This window comes from Triturus cristatus, chromosome 10, assembly GCF_964204655.1.
Source record: "Triturus cristatus chromosome 10, aTriCri1.1, whole genome shotgun sequence".
Taxonomy (NCBI): domain Eukaryota; kingdom Metazoa; phylum Chordata; class Amphibia; order Caudata; family Salamandridae; genus Triturus; species Triturus cristatus.
The window spans coordinates 139,954,354-139,971,155 of record NC_140593.1 but is presented as its reverse complement, the minus strand read 5'-3'; the positions used below and the strand labels follow the sequence as shown (position 1 = coordinate 139,971,155).

Here is a 16,802-nt window from a genome sequence, read left to right as displayed (position 1 = left end):
AACCATTTTAGGCTCTTACTATAAACATAAACCCGATGCTTACCAAGTGATATATTCAGGAGGATCCACTTTCATTTCCCTCAGCAAATTGTCCAATAGTGATGGTGTATGCATCGTGTGAACTACAACTAAGCCCTTTTACAAGGGCAATGGAAACAAAGGCCGCTGCTAAATAATGGATCTAGGGAATGACCAGGTCTGTGACGATTTAGCACCAAGGCCACAGCTTTACTCTGCTTTGGATGAATGCTGCAAAACTAAACAAAATGCTGTACATTGTCTTTAAGGTCCGGCACTCTAAATAACAGAAGTGATCCTGTGGAATGTTCCTAAACAGCATTGTCGCTTGGTTAAAGTTTTTTTTTTTTACATCTTGATTGGCATTTGAAACAGTTATGGCAAAAAACCTTGGACATTTTCAGAAATTGTACAATACGAATCACCACATGCTGGTGACCACAAGGTTAACTGCATCAAATACGATCCATGTGTATGTGTTAAGCCAACAGTTAAAAACGTTTAGTCCCATCATCGTGCACTCTATCACATCGATCCTCGTTCCCTCAGAACCTATTTCCTTGGTCCATGTTTTCATTGTACTCGAAAACATTCCTGTATCAAATAAACTCAACGTCGTCGCTTGATTAATGTTAATCTTCTCCCAATCTTAAACAGCCAGCCCCAACTTTTAAAAAACAAAACGTCTCGTTATCAGGCTTTATCCCAAACAATATTGAAGTAAATCATAGTCAGTAAATATCCATTCAATATTCTTTACAGCAGAAGAAAAAATAAAATAATTGTGGTAATCAGATTTCTTGCAGGATAACACAACATTTGTTTACGGTGCTGGCAGCAGTAACGTAATACTCAAAACAATAGCCACACAGGTTATTTAGTAGGTGGCGGTATATGCAGCTTCAGTGCAAACCTGCTGGATATGAACCTTTCCTTGCGAAAACACCAGGGTATTTCTAGGAATAATACATACATTTTAACTGTATTCTCACCCACTAAAAATAAATCAAAGTATGCTGCAAACGTCAAAACTAAGCATGTTAATCATTAGTTACAATTTGACCGCTTGGACGGCAACACCTGCAATTTGCAACACTCCCTTCCCCAAACATCTTAAGTCTTTAAAATAAAATCTATAGCCACGTAACTTGACCTTATTTTTGTTTTTAAACGAGAACAGGGGAGCAGAATTAGCTATATAAACTAAAAATAGTAAATAACCAAAAGTTTCATAGTTTCCGGCTATATGCTGCTATGATACGACTGCTGCTGTTAGAATTAAATACATTGGTTAAAAATGCATATTATGTGAAGAAAGTGTGGAAAAGGGGAATAAATAAAAATGAAAATAAATAGATTCTTAACACATAGTAATGCCCCAGCCGACAAACCAGCCTTCGAGTCTTTAGACATGGACCCAGGAATAGTGTTCAGTCAGTTACTTAGGAACCTACTCCTCAAAGTCACTCCAAATGACGGGGTTACCAATACTTTCAACTTACCAGGCACGCAGCAAATAGTAACAAAAATAAAAACCACCTCCAAATACAAGAAATTCTACATCCAGACATAAAGACAAGACGCTACTCACATTTTGCCCAATAGCCTTGAATCAAATTGCATAGAAACAATGGCAAAACTATAAAAAGGTCAAAACACATCCAAAAAAGAATAAAATAGAAACAGATGACTACCAAAATACAAAACACATGAGAATGTGATAGAAATAAATATAGAAATAAATATAGAAATGGAAAAAGAAAATGTTAATGGGACAGACATCAGTTGCAAGATGTATATTTTCTTACAACACTAACATGTAATGAAGACAATTATTTCCAGCAACTATTGTTATAAATTATTTTTCTGGCTTCAACTGTGAACCTAATTTGGTATGTTATTTTATTTAAAGTACAACAGTGTCTACCAATGTGCCAAGAACTTCTAAAAAAAAAAAAAAAAACAGGAGGCAAAGCGGACCCATGTTAGACGCATTCTACATATTAATTTTTCAGTGTAGGGTTGATATGCTTTCTAGAGTTAGATAGGGTGCATGTCCAAAGGGGCAAACACAAGGAGATGATGGACGGAGCGCTGAAACTTTACAGACACTCCCACCAAGTCCCTGATCTGGGTTGAATCCATCATCGTTCTTTAGCTCACTTCACCACCCCAGTTCAGACCCAGCTATATGCAAATCAGTCTTCACCCTGTGCCTCATGGGAACAGTCCAGCCCGAACTGCCTAGTCAGGTCTTCCTTGGACCAGAAACGAGCATCTTGGGACCGGTTTCGGGGTAACACCCCTCATCAGCCGGCTAGTTGAATACAGTGGCAAAGTGAGCAAAGGACTTGCGTCTGGGCATAGCTTGCCAACTTAGGGAGATAAAGCAAACACAAGGAGATGATGGACGGAGCGCTGAAGCTTTTCAGACACTCGCCCCCAGTCACAGATCAAATAAGAGATATACCACCTCAATTAGCTATATTTTCACCATATCAAAGTTTCCCCATCACCTCTGCCAGAAACATCAGTCTCAAATTAATGTCCATCTGGTTCTTATTTGCCTTCACCAAGACCACTGCCACTCAATGCCACGTTCTCAATATTTCCACAAAATACCCCGGTTAAACTGAACTCTTGAGCACATGCTAGCTATTCCTCCCTCAAGATAGATATACAATTTAGTCTCAAGTATCTTGCTATTCAAACACCACGCGAGCTGGCAAAACTGAACACTTTTCTACAAATGTGTTCACTGTGCATGTATTATAGAGAATGCTCAGAGCATTCTCTATAATACACCCACCATCTATTTTCTCAATCACACCTCGTTGCTACTACAAGCCCCTGGTACACTAACGAGGTTGTTTCTTTGCTTTTAGTTACTCCCGTTTACAAGAACATGCTACTGCCGGATAGGAGGGTTCACCCTGTCTACCTCCTATCACAGTCTCCCTCAAGTGTCACTTACAGCTGAGCGACCACCCCAGATTCTGAGTCTCATCCAGTCCTCAAACACAACAGGGAAGCAGAGGCACACCCACAGATTACCAATAAATTCTATGTTCAGGTCACCATGTTCAACCCCTTCCTAATCCTTCATCTTTTGTTTGTACTTTGTGTAGGTCTAACATGTTGCTTTCAGGTCCACTAGTCCGTACTGGAGAGTGAAAATAAAAAAATAAAAAATAAAATTAAAAAAATTAAAAAAAAGACGACGGTTTTAAATAGAGATCGGGAGCAAAATCATCAGGGTGGTTTTCAACACTGGAAGAAAGGGTGGAAGACAGAGAGAGGGGAACTTCAAGGATATTTCCATGACCTCTACAGTTAAAAATTATCAGATCTTTTGCCCTTTTTTGTCATTCATTCACTGAAATACAAAATGCTATTCAGGTATTAAATTGATATCTGCTGTTAGCAATACACTTTACTTATTTCCTTTTCAGTTGACGTACTTGGATAACAGGTACCACTGTTGAGCATACCATTTTTCATACTGTGAATATAGCTAAGAAACAAAACGAGGAGTCAAAAAGCAAACCGAATTGCCTGCAATTATTAGGTAACCAGGGAACATAAAATGAAAGTCCCAAATAGTATGTGTGAAAAAGAGCTTCAGCTGCAATTTTAATATTTGTAAAATAAGCATTCAATACGCTACTCAACAGAAACAGATTTAGGTCAACAGATGGCGTATCACATCGGTTTTTCCAAATCCCAGCCTGCCTCACACAAATACTGACAAATCCTTAGCTTTTATCCTTCACAGTAATCCTAAAAGAGCAAATTATCCATTTACCTTCATCTTTCCATGGGAAATACTCTTTAGGGAAGTTGAGTCTTATAAAAAAATATATATGTGTTTTCTTCGTGTGGAGGACAGAGGCAGCAGGTCTTTCCTAAAATGAGAAGGCGATCTTCCCCCGGGGAGGAGGCGGCACCGATAACTGTAGGATCTGAAAAAAGAAAACACGAATTCTGGAACTTGCAGCCCCGCACAAAAACAAAAACAAGTAAATAAATAACACCAAGCTCTTCCACAGGTTCTCAGGGCCAACTTTAGCCCCAAGCAGCACGTCATGCAAACAAGCACGCAGTTTATATACTCTCATTCCTTGAAAATGACTGGTTACCTTTCAGAGTCCAGCCTATAGATCTCATAAAAGGCATAACCAACATTACAGTGTTGGTCCTCCCAACTCAAACGGTCTTTCACATGTAGAGTTGCTGTGTCCCCACTGTTTAACCCAGGTGTTTCTTTTAGGCTATGGGAGTCTGACCGTGGCTACCCATTAGTTGAATATTTGGCTCTTAAGTTGTTTGACAATCCCCTGTTTTACAGGACTGCCTTTGCGCTTCGACTGTATCCCCAAGTTACTGGACGAATGCCTTAAATACATGGATTTTAGCATGCAAGCTGTTATTAGATACTTACAAAAGTACAAATAAAGCACATCTGCAGGCCCTTCAATACAGAGTGTACTTCCAAAACCTGAAGCCGCAGAAATACCACAGGAAAAATATTTTTAAAGTAGACACAAACAGCCCATAGTTTAAATAGCTTTCCTTTATGAATGAACATTCTCCTTGTAGCATTTATGCCAGAATTTGTGTCGCACAGTAACATGCCCAAATTAAAACAGCTGGAGTTGCTTTAAAGAATCAAGGATGACTACAATAAACCAGAATTAACAAAGGCAACAGATCTACCTTTTGTAAAGTGGCTGCAAAGAAATACCTTCATTTATGCACACAATGAGGCCGACACACGTACAAGCAATAATGCGTACAAACCTTACCCACAAACAGGTGTCCATGCACACAGACAACACAAGAGGCGCACACAACGGCACAAATGCAATGTGGCCCAATGTCATGTGCCATCTTCAGTCAGTTGGACGACCGCATTACTTGTGCTGCGATTTTTAAACCTGTACTTGTGACTTGAAGCAAAACCTTAAAAGAAAGAAGGCACCTTGTATGGTATAAATACAAGAAGTGGTAGGAGGCATCACGGTTGATACAAACTACTTCGGAGTCACGACATGAGGAACTGCCCACATGAACGGGAGCGAGGAAATGGAGCAAAGACGTACGGTTTACGTAGCGAAAAACAGTTCGTGTTTTCTACTTTGCAGTCACCATGTAGTAAATAGAAATCTTTCCATCTTTGAAAATGTACAATAAATTGCGGAAATGCGACAGCTTAGATTGAGAACACCAACTGCAATACAAATTTATTTACAGTTCAATAAAGAAAGCAGAGCCCTACTAAGCAAATATTTAACTACAGCAAAAGAAAAACACTGAACTAGCACCTCGAACAAAGAGACAACAACTACACTGTTAAGGGTGCCAGAGCTGAACCAGAAGCCACGCTTTTGCACACCTCTCTTGTTCAGACAATTATCAAACAGTATCCTATTCTTGTAGCCTTGCTCGGCCAATCACAATGGTGAAACCTACTCTCCAAGTGGACCTCAAAATAGTTACAGCATTCATACTAGAAGTGATATTCATTATGCCAAACCTAAATAAGTTTGGACTTTTCGTGCTCAAACGTTTAAAAAAAAAAACACTAAAAAAAAAAAAAACTCCCATATACGATGATATATGCAAAATCAAACAGGAAAAAAAAAAGGACGGTAAACATAACTACAGATAATCGAAAGTAAAAAAAACCTCACAAACCTGAATGAGATTTTAAAAATGAAATGGGAAAGCAATAGTGAGATAAAGAACACCTATTCAACAAGTAAAATTGTGCATTGTCGCTGCACTCTGCAGTGTAACCTATATGTGGGTCTAGCTCACATTTTACCCAAAGATATTTAGGATAAAATATGGCTCGTCTCATTAAAGCAAGACAATGAAAAATATCTCCATGACACTAGTTTATACTCGTTACATCAGCTGTTCTTACCCTTTCGACTTTTGTGGACTCCCAGTGAATTGACACTGAAAGCCTAGGACACCAGCCTAAACAATTGTATTGTAATTACATTTATATAGTGCTTACTACCCCTGATAATGCATCAAAGCGCTTTTCGGCAAGTAGAAGGCTACCCTGGAACCCAAAAAGGATTAGTGGTGAATTAGTGAAGGGAAATATGAAATTCATTTGATTTGAGCAGTGGACAGGTTAGTCTGTTATTTGGATTGTAAAAGGAATAGTGAAGGGATAGATGAAGGAAGGGTCTAGAAAGGTTTGTTTTCTTTAGAGATCATAGCAGTACGAGGGGGTTGGGATGAGTAAAGGGGAGGTTGACGGGGAAGAGTCAGAGGGAAGGTATTAGAAAGGCTTGTTGGGAGATCTGAAAAGTAATGAGGTATGACATGATGCAAGGAGGGGTAGAAGAGGGAAGAGTCTAGAAAAGGTTATTCTGGGGATCATAGTAGTATAATGGTTAAGAGATGAATGGGAGAGTGGATGTAGAGGATATATTGTGAATGATAAAAGACGAGATATAGGGTAGTGCATTGGAAAGAGTAGTAGAATACGGTTTGAGATGAGCCAGATTAGAGATAGAAGATATATTGAGAGTGGTACAGTTTAAGAAATAGGGTATTGAATTGGCGAGAGTAGTGGAATGAGGTTTGAGACGAGTGAGAAAAAAGGTAGAGAATATATTGCAAGAGATATAGGGTAGTGCATTGGATATGCTGAATTAGAAGCAAAGTAATTAATATAAAGATACAATAAGTACATGGAAGGTATATCATAAGTACGTGGAAGGTATACATGTATAAGGAAGGTAATATATGTAGATTAAAGTTGCATTTAATAATCTCAGAATTTCAAGTGTTGCTATACTTTAAATAATTGTTTGTCTTTTTTGTAGTTCAATAGTGAAGCAATTGTAGAGCAATAGTTGTGATATACATCTGCCACTTTGCATTGGTGCCAGTCTGTGTATGTATTAACGGCTTCTGTGTGCGATTGTGAATTCACAAAAAAGCAAGATCTAGAGGTTCTGTCAATGTTTGTTAACATCACATGAAAACAACCAAATCACTCCAAGATGCCTGTACATGAACGTCCCATGTTGCTCAGATTTACGTCCTTTAAATACATCCTTAAGGATGTCACTTTTCAGATGTTTTGATCGGGCCACTAAATTCTTGCCCTCACCGAATCGCACTTGCAGAAGGAAACAAGCAATGGCAAAGCCACTAGATCCTACTTATACAAGAGCTAGTGGCTTTGTCAATGTTTTAGCCATGGTATACAACAACGCAGCTGCTGTGCAGAGTGATGGAAAGTAAAGAAACAAGCATTGGCAGAGCCAACAGGCTCTGCATACAAGACATCCACCGACCTTGCCAATTCTCCATAGACATGCTACACGGCAGCGCAAGGCTGATGTGTGCTTCATGTCTAAAAAACATTTACAAAGTCAACAAATCACGCACAGACGAAACCCACTGATCTGACAATGCTTGTTACCAAAGTGCTCACTCAAACTGCTTAGCTCTGAAAAGTGCACAGCAGTTTGTCCAACACTCCTCTTGTCAGCATGACCAGCTTGGACTCCAAACCCTCTACAACTACCCAGCCAAAAACAAAACACGTGCCGTCACTCCACCTCAAACCCGGAAAAAGACATTACAAGGTAACCACAAACTATATTTAGAAAAACGACAACTTTGCTCCTACAACAGTCACATGAGCAAAGTATCCCTTCACACCGCTTATAGGGAGAGAGCTATTCTTTAGAATGTAAAGTTTTCATTTAACAAATCCAGCCCAAAAGAACTGGGCAAATCTACAGTGCAAACAACAACTAAACACACACTAACTATTTGAACCTCAGAAGAATACACAAATATACAGGGAAAAGTATACATCAAACAAATGCACATCTTTTTTCCACACAAAAAAAAGAAAATTCAAAATGCTAATTTAAAAATGGGAAGGTCGGAGCTCTCAAACATATGGCCTCATTTCTGAATGATCAAGCGATATGCTAGACTTTTGCATATCGCTTTCTCTATGTTTACCACAAATGCACGCACTCTTTTTGATGGTGCATACCAGTGCTTTTTAACTGAGACCACCAATGATCTTTATTACAATATCTGTGCTGCACTTGCATCGCTTCCACGAATCAAACTAATCATACATATTACATTTTAAACCTCTAATTTTAAAATCCTTCTCATTTACACAGTTTGAACATGTTCGATTTTGAGTTTGGATTTTTTACCTATATATACACTATTAATATGTTAATATTTATTTAACGGGGACCCTGAGCAGGCGTCCCAGGAGTCCACAGAACCCAGCTTAAGAACCGCGCTGCTTTATACGACACAAATAGTTTAAAATGGCCGCAAGGACTGACAGGAAAGCAAAGACTTATTAAAGCAACCAAGGGAACTACTATTCATTTGCATCGAAACACGAATGTTATGCTTCATGGAGTTTCACACGGCCACAAAAGTAAAACATTAACTCCCTCCCCTAGAGGCGAAACTTTGTTTAATGCAAGCATAAACTGTGGATTATTTATACAGCCGAAATAGTTTAAATACCCTAGTTCCGGGAATATATAGATTTGTAGCGCACAAATTATTTCAGAATTGCATAATCTGTTCTGGTCCGTCCCTAGCCTAAGTACATAACTGTTAGAGTTGTGTAAAACTCTTATCAGCACGGCAACACACTGGTTTTAAGAGGACTAAAGCAAATATACTCCGCTCTTTAAAATAAAACAACTAAATGTCCTTATCTGAAGCGCAATGAAGCGAAACACTTATTCTGAAAGCGAAAGATTCACAGCCTATGTGCTTAAAGAGACAGGGCTACAAAAATAGTGCAGGAAATTAAGTTCAATGAAGACAGAACCAACAAGCATTGGCAATGCAATGGTCTCGGCATTGTTAAAGTTAGAGCTATTGGCATTGCTCATGACATTTTTGTTTACGTTTTTGTTTTGTTTTTAAAACATTAAAAGAAACTGCATTGTTATTTACAATGTCAATAGCTTAATCACTCTCAAATGCGAGACCTATTGCATTTGCACCCACACAGAGCCACACACAGAGCAACCCACACACAAATAGAGCCACCTACACACACACACACACACACACACACACACAGTAGCCCACTGACCTATTTACATTATGTGCACTTTGTGATCTGCATGGTACATGTTCTTTGCTGCAGGCACATTAACCCTATGTGCTACCTTACAGTTTAACAGAGATTTCTTTCTTTCAGAAGCACCCTCAAAACTTGGATTTATACTTTATCCGACACAAAATGTAAAAATCTGATATAACACTCCATCTCCGAAACACCATAAGAATCTTTTCATCTGATCCTTTTTTCTTACTCAGCAGCGCAAAGATGCTCCATGGAGTGCAATCAGCGCTATACAAAACTCAATTACATTACATTACATATAATCTGAAGTGAAACGCTTCCACTGGTTAAAGAAGCACATTTTTTAACATTGAAGACACCATATCGTATTCCAACATGATCTACATGTCAAATATTCTAAGGCTCGGCTCCTGCACTAGCTTAAAGCAGAGCCAGGCCCCTAGCTCTGCCCCCCATGTTAATTTGTTGGCTCGCCACCTTTAATTCCCAGGAGTGACCAGAGGTGTATTCTTAAAAGTGCTCCAGGATTTTTCACCATTTTGCGATCTATATATAGACATCATTCCTTGTAGTGAAGGGGGGGGGGGGGGGGGTCATTCACATGAGTAAGAGGAGAATCACATCTCAGCAGACATGAGCAGCAGAACATCCTTCACATTTCCCAGAAGTAAGTGGCGAACATTCTCAGCAGTCCTACACCCTTCCAGGAAGTGTGTAAAGGAGCAGTTTTAGGACTGAGGAAAGAATTCTATGCTTTGCGCCTCGCAAATTGTATAAAAGCACTAGAAGTGAACAAGGACACATTCACCACCAATACCAAAACTGAGCAGAGGAGCATTCCTCTCCGCATAATTCTTACACGTGGGAAAGAGCGGAAAAGCATTCTACAGTACTCCATCCCAAGTGCTGCACTCTATTACACCCTGAACCAACGCCAAGAGACAAAGCAATTTGGAAACTAGGCGCTATATTATAACGGCGTAAAGCAGCTCAACACGGACCGTGAGGCTGAGCGGATTCTACCCTGTTACCAGGAGTGGGTGGAGGCGATGCGCGCGAGACCGAGCCGAGGAGGACGGGCACTTGGGAAGAGGGCGGGGGGAGCCGGAAGAAGGATGGAATAAGCAGGAACAACATTGTTACCTTAACGCTTGTACTCACCGGACTTGAAACGCCGATCCAGCAGCAAGGAAGAGGCGACCCCACGTCCGCTCCGACCGCGCACAAATTGGACGAATCTTTCGACGCTAAAAAAACAAACAAACACGCCCACCACGTGTAAAAGGGGTGGAAAGGGGCGGGGCTTCAAAAAAGCAAAATAATCGATAAAACGCCCACGAATCCGAAAAAGACGGGGCTTGTTTGGAGAGACAAAGCTCTTCTCCAATGGCTGACCAGCATTTAAGAGGCCAGCCAATGGAGAAGAGTGGAAAAAAAGGGGCGGGTTAAAGCCCCACTCCTGAAAACGTTAAATCTCGCGAGCGAGACTGCGCAAGCGCAGCCTCCGCTAGCCGAGACCTAAAAAGGATCTAGCCCTCAGTCACAGACTTATTTCCTTTGGGTATTTAATCAATTTAAACATATCTAATAAGACTTCCCAAGACAGATATACCTATGCACATAACAGACAAACATGCAGACACGTTCGTATATATATACCGAAAACAGATGCGCTACATGCCCAATATTACAAGCATTTACAATGCAATAGGTCTCACAATTGCGAGATTTTGAGCTATTGGCATTGTAATTGCCAATGCCTTTTTATAATATTAAAAGGCATTGTCATTTACAATACCAATAGGTCACACTTCGGCAAAAGCAAGACCTACTGTATTGTAGAGCGTGGGGTACGTGAAGCGGTCGCTGCTCACCAATAAAGTAAAAAAAATAAAAAATAAACAGAGCGCGGCGTCCCTAAAGCGGGCGCCTGCGCTCATCTTGCAAATTTATAAAAAATAAATAAAAGGTGACAGAACGTCGCCATTGTGCCGCGAGTGCTCTGGGGGTAGGGGGGAGGGGGAGGGGGGGAGGAGTCATTTTTAAAGTTAGAGTGGCATAACGCTCTATACGAAAAGCAGATTCCGTTGTCCTGGGTGGGCATGCTGTAAATACAGAAAAAAAAAAAAAGAAAAGCAGCTGCAATTGTCCCCATTAGTGAATAAACAAAATCGTGCTCACCCACTCATAACTTAGACCGTGTAACAAACCAAGTAGAAAGTCCAGTTATTATGGGAGGTAACAAATGCAGACAAGGCAGAACCAAGGAGGGACTAACAAGCCTTTTTACGAATCAGAAGCCAGCCTTTAAGAAGGACAATGACACAAGCCAATAACAAATATGGGCGGAGAGTGGGAGGGGTTTCAGTGCATACTCCAATACAGCATGCATCACATGTGCGCTGCCCCTAGCACTGTGAAAAAGCTTTGACATTTAGCTGCAGCATAATGGACGTGATCAATGATATCATTAAACAGTTGCTCCTAACACAGAACACTGAAAGCAGACACTTAGAAACAGTTTCGTTACTTTTCTAACTTTATCTTTTTTGTCCTTCAAAGGTTTGTGGTCTAGTCCTGCAAACCCCATTACTATTTCATATATTTTAACCAGCGTTTGTTATGTTTTCTTGTTTTGTCCTCATATTAGCTTCTTTCACAATCCCCAATGCTGTTCTGAAAACGAAATGCCACCCTAAGTTTCATTTATTTTATTCTGCACTGTCCTCTTTTTTTTTAGGCTCTTTGTTTCAATTAAATTTCATTTATAGTGTTCTGTTTTACCTTTATTTTTACTTCTTTCGCTGGCTCAAGACTGGTCTTGACAGCAGGATTAGCTGAGCTACGTTCCGTATTCATGTATACATGTACACATGTGATTTTTCTATATCGCACACTTAGCGAAATGGCAGCAGCGCACAAACACAAGCATGAAGTCAACAGTTAACAGAAGAGGAAGCTGCTTTGTAAACTGGTAAGCAGGGGAAAACGCTGTATCCGGATGATTATGTAAATGATGCATCTGGTTTTGAAGATGGTGCAAGCGGAAGGAGTTCTAACAGGATGGGTGAGATGTGATCATATTTTGTCAGGCCCTGTATGAGACGTGCTGTGTGGGATGCCCTTAAGGGGTGCCAGTGTGGCGTCTGGAAGGCCATAGAACAGTAAGTTACCACCAACCTGATGTGAGATCACAAGGGCTTGACAGCATTTCCAAAGATGGTTTCTGGAAAAAAAGGTTTCATTTACTTCAGAATAGCTGGTACCAGGCCATTTTTAGGTTGAGCCAGGGAAGCACATGCGCTGCGAGGCATGCTGTATTGCAGTACAGACTTGAAGCCCTGCCCACATTTGTCATTGGCTTGTGTCATTGGCCTTCGTAAATGTTGGCTTCTCCTTAGTACTGCCTTGTCTTCATTTGTAATTTCCCCATGAGGACTTGACCTTTTACTTCGGTTGTTACACAGTAGTCTGTAAGCACTATTTTCTTTAATGAGTTTCTCCTACTGCAGACACGACATGCTTTCCTTCAACATTCAGTGCGCCATGTGTGCTTTCACTTCAATTGTGGCCGCAGACATTTCTTGACACACCGCTCGTCAAAAAAAAAAAAAAAAAAAAAAAAAAAAAAAGGCATTTAAAAAAAAAAAATACATAAAAAAAGGTCAGAACGTTACAATTGCGAGACCTATTGCATTGGAAATGCTTGTTTGTGGCAATGTATTCCTTGTGGGCGGGGTTGGTGATCAGAGAAAATACAAGTGGCTTAGAATTCAGTGAAAGTTGGGATGATTCAAAGCTTGTCAAAGTTCATGTCACTGAGTCAGGTTTGTATTTGTTTGTTGTTTTTGGCATCCTTGAGTTTTTACTCTGCATCTTCAATACTTTGACTCACTTCTTACAGACTTGAAGCCGATTTCAAGCCTTGGCGGTGCATAATTAAAAAGAACACTGCCACCCGTTCTAGCCTATCCCAAGGATGAATGAATGAATGAATACTTTCTTATATAGCGCATGGCTACCCATGGGCATCCCAGCGCTGTAAGACCTAGAGGATGAAAATAGACCTACTTAAACAAGAAAGTCTTTAGTTGCTTCCTGAAGATGGTAATGTTTGATTCATGCCTGATGTTATCGGGGAGCTTATTCCAGAGGTTAGCCGCTTGTACAGAGAGAAGCTGGCCGCCCATCCGGGCGAGCCTCACCCTGGGCACCACGAGAAGATTACGGTGATTGGATCTGAGGGATCTTATTGATTTATGGCGCTGAAACCAAGGGTTTAGAATAGAGGGGCCCATATTATGAATGGACTTATGAGCCAAACACAGAGCCTTAAATGTGATCCTCTCCTGAATTGGGAGCCAATGAAGAGTACGAATTGAAGATTTTGCTGAGCAGCGTTTGGGGAGCTTCATGAGCAGACGTGCTGCGCAGTTCTGAACACCTTGCAAAGTTTTTAAAGTGGCTGCTGATGTCCCCAGATATATAGCATTAGCATAGTCCAGTCTTGAGAGAATTAACGACTGGACCAGAATGCGTCTTGCTTCAAAGGGAAGAAGGTAAAGGACTTTTTTTAGCGATCTCATGAGACCATAGCAGGTTGCCGCTACCTTGTTGGCCTGATGTTGGAAGTTTAGAGTGTCATCCATCCAAACCCCTAAACTTTTTATTTTGGTCTTAGGTTTGGGGGGGGGGGGGGGTTCCGAGACAGCTGGGCCACCAGGGATCAAGGTTTATCGGAGCTTTGAAGCCCAACAGCATGATATCTGTTTTGGCTCCATTTAATTTTAGGCAAGAGGAAGTCATCCATTCCAGGACACTGGAGAGACAAGGGGTGAGATTGTTGAGCCCATGATGTAGATTATTGTCCCTTGCCAAAGAAACCACCAGCTGCGTGTCATCGGCGTATGTGACAAGCTGAATTCCCCAAGGGAGCACCACATCAGCCAACGGTCTCATATAAATGTTAAAGAGTGTAGGGCTGACTGGTTTGATGACACCTCGTCCTCAAAGACAGAGAAATACCTGTCGGATTAAAAGGAGTGCAGCCATTTGAGAGCCAATCCTGATATCCCAGCAAGACGCAGCCGGTGTAGCAGGAGAGAGTGATTTACCGTATCGAAAGCTGCGCTGAGGTCCAATAGGACCACCACAGCGCAGCCTCCAGCATCCACAATCCTCCTGGTAGCCTCGACTACCGCCACCAGCGCTGTTTCGGTACCTTGCTTAGGTCTGAAACCAGTCTGAGAAGAATGAAGGGCACCCGAGGATTCAACAAAAGAAGAGAGGACATGGTTGACGTGCTTTTCAGCTATTTTGCTGAGACTGGGTAACAATGAAATAGGTCTATAATTGGTCAGGTCTTCTGGGTCCAGCTTAGGTTTTTTTAATAAAGCACGTACCTTTGCTCTCTTCCAATTCGGGGGAACCACTCCTGAGGTCAAAGATAAATTAATGACCAGCATTATGATAGGGCAGACTGTTTTAGAGACAAGTTTGAGTACAGCCGGAGGAGCGATGTCCTGAGGCGAGCCCGATTTTAAGTTGGTAAGAAGACGTTCCACCGTGACAAGATCTAATAGCGGGAAGGCCATGAGATCATCGCCTGACTTAGGAGCAACCAACTCCGAGCTTTCGGTAACATTGTCCAATTTATCAGGCGTAGGAGGGATTGCTGGAAAACTAGTGTAGATGTTAGACACTTTTGTCGCAAAGAAGTTGGCTAACGCCTCACAATGTTTATGCAAGTCAGGTGGCGGATTGATGGGCCTAGGAGTAGCAACCAGTGATTGAAAGACCTTGAAGATCTCTCTGGTGGAATTCTCTGCCTCTGAAATTTTTATTTGATAGTATTCTGCTTGAGTGAGTTTGAGTAATTTTTTATAAGACCTGAGGGCTATTTTATATTCCATTTTAGCAACGGGAGAAAAGACTTTCCTCCATTTCCTCTCTGCCCGTTTGCAAGACTGTTTATGTTGTTTGAGATTATCAGTATACCATGGATGTTTGCTATGGCCTTCACGATGTCGCATTTCATTTTTAGGCAGGATGGTATTTAGAGTGTAGTTCAGCCAGTGATCAAAGGCTTCATTGGCAGCCACAGGATCCTCAAAAAGGGATGGTGGACATCTCCTAAGGGCAGCTTCCCAGTCGCTCACCGATAGTCTGGACCAGACTCGGCCTACTTTCTTTGAGAGTCTAACTTTATGGTTCTGCGTGTCAGGAGACCAAGCAAAAGAAAGTAGGGCGTGATCTGACCATGGGATGAAATGGGGAGGCTCACACACTATATTCTTGAGATTAGTGAAACAGTGGTCCAACAAATGACCTGCTGTATGTGTAGGGGAGGTCACTATTTGGTCAAGGTGGACTAATCCCAAGGTATCCAGCAGGCATTGAGTCGCAGCTGTATCTGTTTCATCCAGATGAATATTAAGATCGCCCAGAATGGAAAAATTAGAGGAGCTGCTAATAGAGAGAGAGATTTTGTCAAGAAGATTGTGACAGAAGCTGTGATGGGTCACCCGGGGGTCTATACACCAAGATCCCTGAGAAAGTACTCGTGGGCGAAATGGAGATGGAGAAGCCGAGGCTCTCGCAGTCTGTGAGAGGGCTGTCTTGAGTTCTGCAACTAAATATATTCTTATGGATAATTGCCACACCTCCTCCACGTCCTGTCTGGCGATCTAATCTAATAGTGTAATTGGGAGGGAGGGCCTGAACAATATCCGGGTCAGATGATTCAGTGAGCCACGTCTCGGTTAGGAAGAGTATGTCTGGGCTCTTTCCTCTAGAATCAGGTTAATTTCTATTGAATGCTGCGGAAGGGATCTACAATTTAACAAGGCAAAAATAATAGGGGTGTTAGTAGTTTCCACTGAATTAAGGGGATTGCAGTGCAGTGTAGTGCAGCGATGGCAATGGGTAGATATGCTCTCGAAAATGGCCACCGGGGGACAGAGTGATCTAGCGTGATCTTGGTGTCAATAAAAACTCACCATTATAAACAAGTTTGTTAGGGTTTTGAGCTGCCATGACTGCGGTCCTAAGCTCCGTCCTGCTCCGTCCTGGCACGGACGGGCACAGACGGGCTTTCCTTCGGCGCTCCTTCGGCGCTCCTTCGGCGCTCCTTCGGCGCTCCTTCGGCGCTCCTTCGGCGCTCCTTCGGCGCTCCTTCGGCGCTCCTTCGGCGCTCCTTCGGCGCTCCCGCCAACGCGTACGCTAACGCTTTGGGGAACGTTTTAAATTTATGCGTTTTCGTGGCAGCGTGTGTAGCCCTACCTCCCAACAACTAGCCCGTGATCTCCTCCTCCTCCCAAGATGGCCGCTATCGTGTGTCGGCCCCTCTGGTCCCGAGTGCCCAGCGTCACCAGGAAGCCTGCAGGGAGCAGCGGTGTACGGCGATAGCCTTACGAGCCCAGAACAAAGTGCCAAGTGCTCCGAAGTAAAATTTCCAATTTTATTTTAACACAGAGAAAAAAGTACGAGATTTAAAATAGTTAAACTAACTAGCTCCCGGCTTTTCGCCTCAGGAGCAACAGGTCCCTAGGTCTATTAAATGAGTAGTAGTCTTTATGGGGGTGAATATGTGTAATCTATTTTACAGAGAAAAGACGGGCCTGTGTTGTTCAGTGACAAACACATCCCTAAAAAGCACTTTTTTTTT

The 16,802-nt window shown here is 41.8% G+C and overlaps 1 protein-coding gene across 4 annotated transcripts in view; it reads right to left on the bottom strand.

The window, feature by feature from the left end:
• The window catches only part of ATP2C1 (ATPase secretory pathway Ca2+ transporting 1), an 831,636-nt gene that overhangs the window by 610,335 nt on the left and 204,499 nt on the right, over window positions 1-16,802 (bottom strand). For 2 of the 4 annotated variants that reach the window (XM_085630651.1, XM_085630650.1), the window contains exon 2: window positions 3,824-3,980. The exons of the other annotated variants lie outside the window; for them this stretch is intronic. In XM_085630651.1, coding sequence (XP_085486777.1) covers window positions 3,824-3,829 — 6 coding nt within the window. In that variant the 5' untranslated portion in view covers window positions 3,830-3,980. The remainder of the gene's footprint in view (window positions 1-3,823; window positions 3,981-16,802) is intronic. 4 annotated transcript variants of the gene reach the window in all.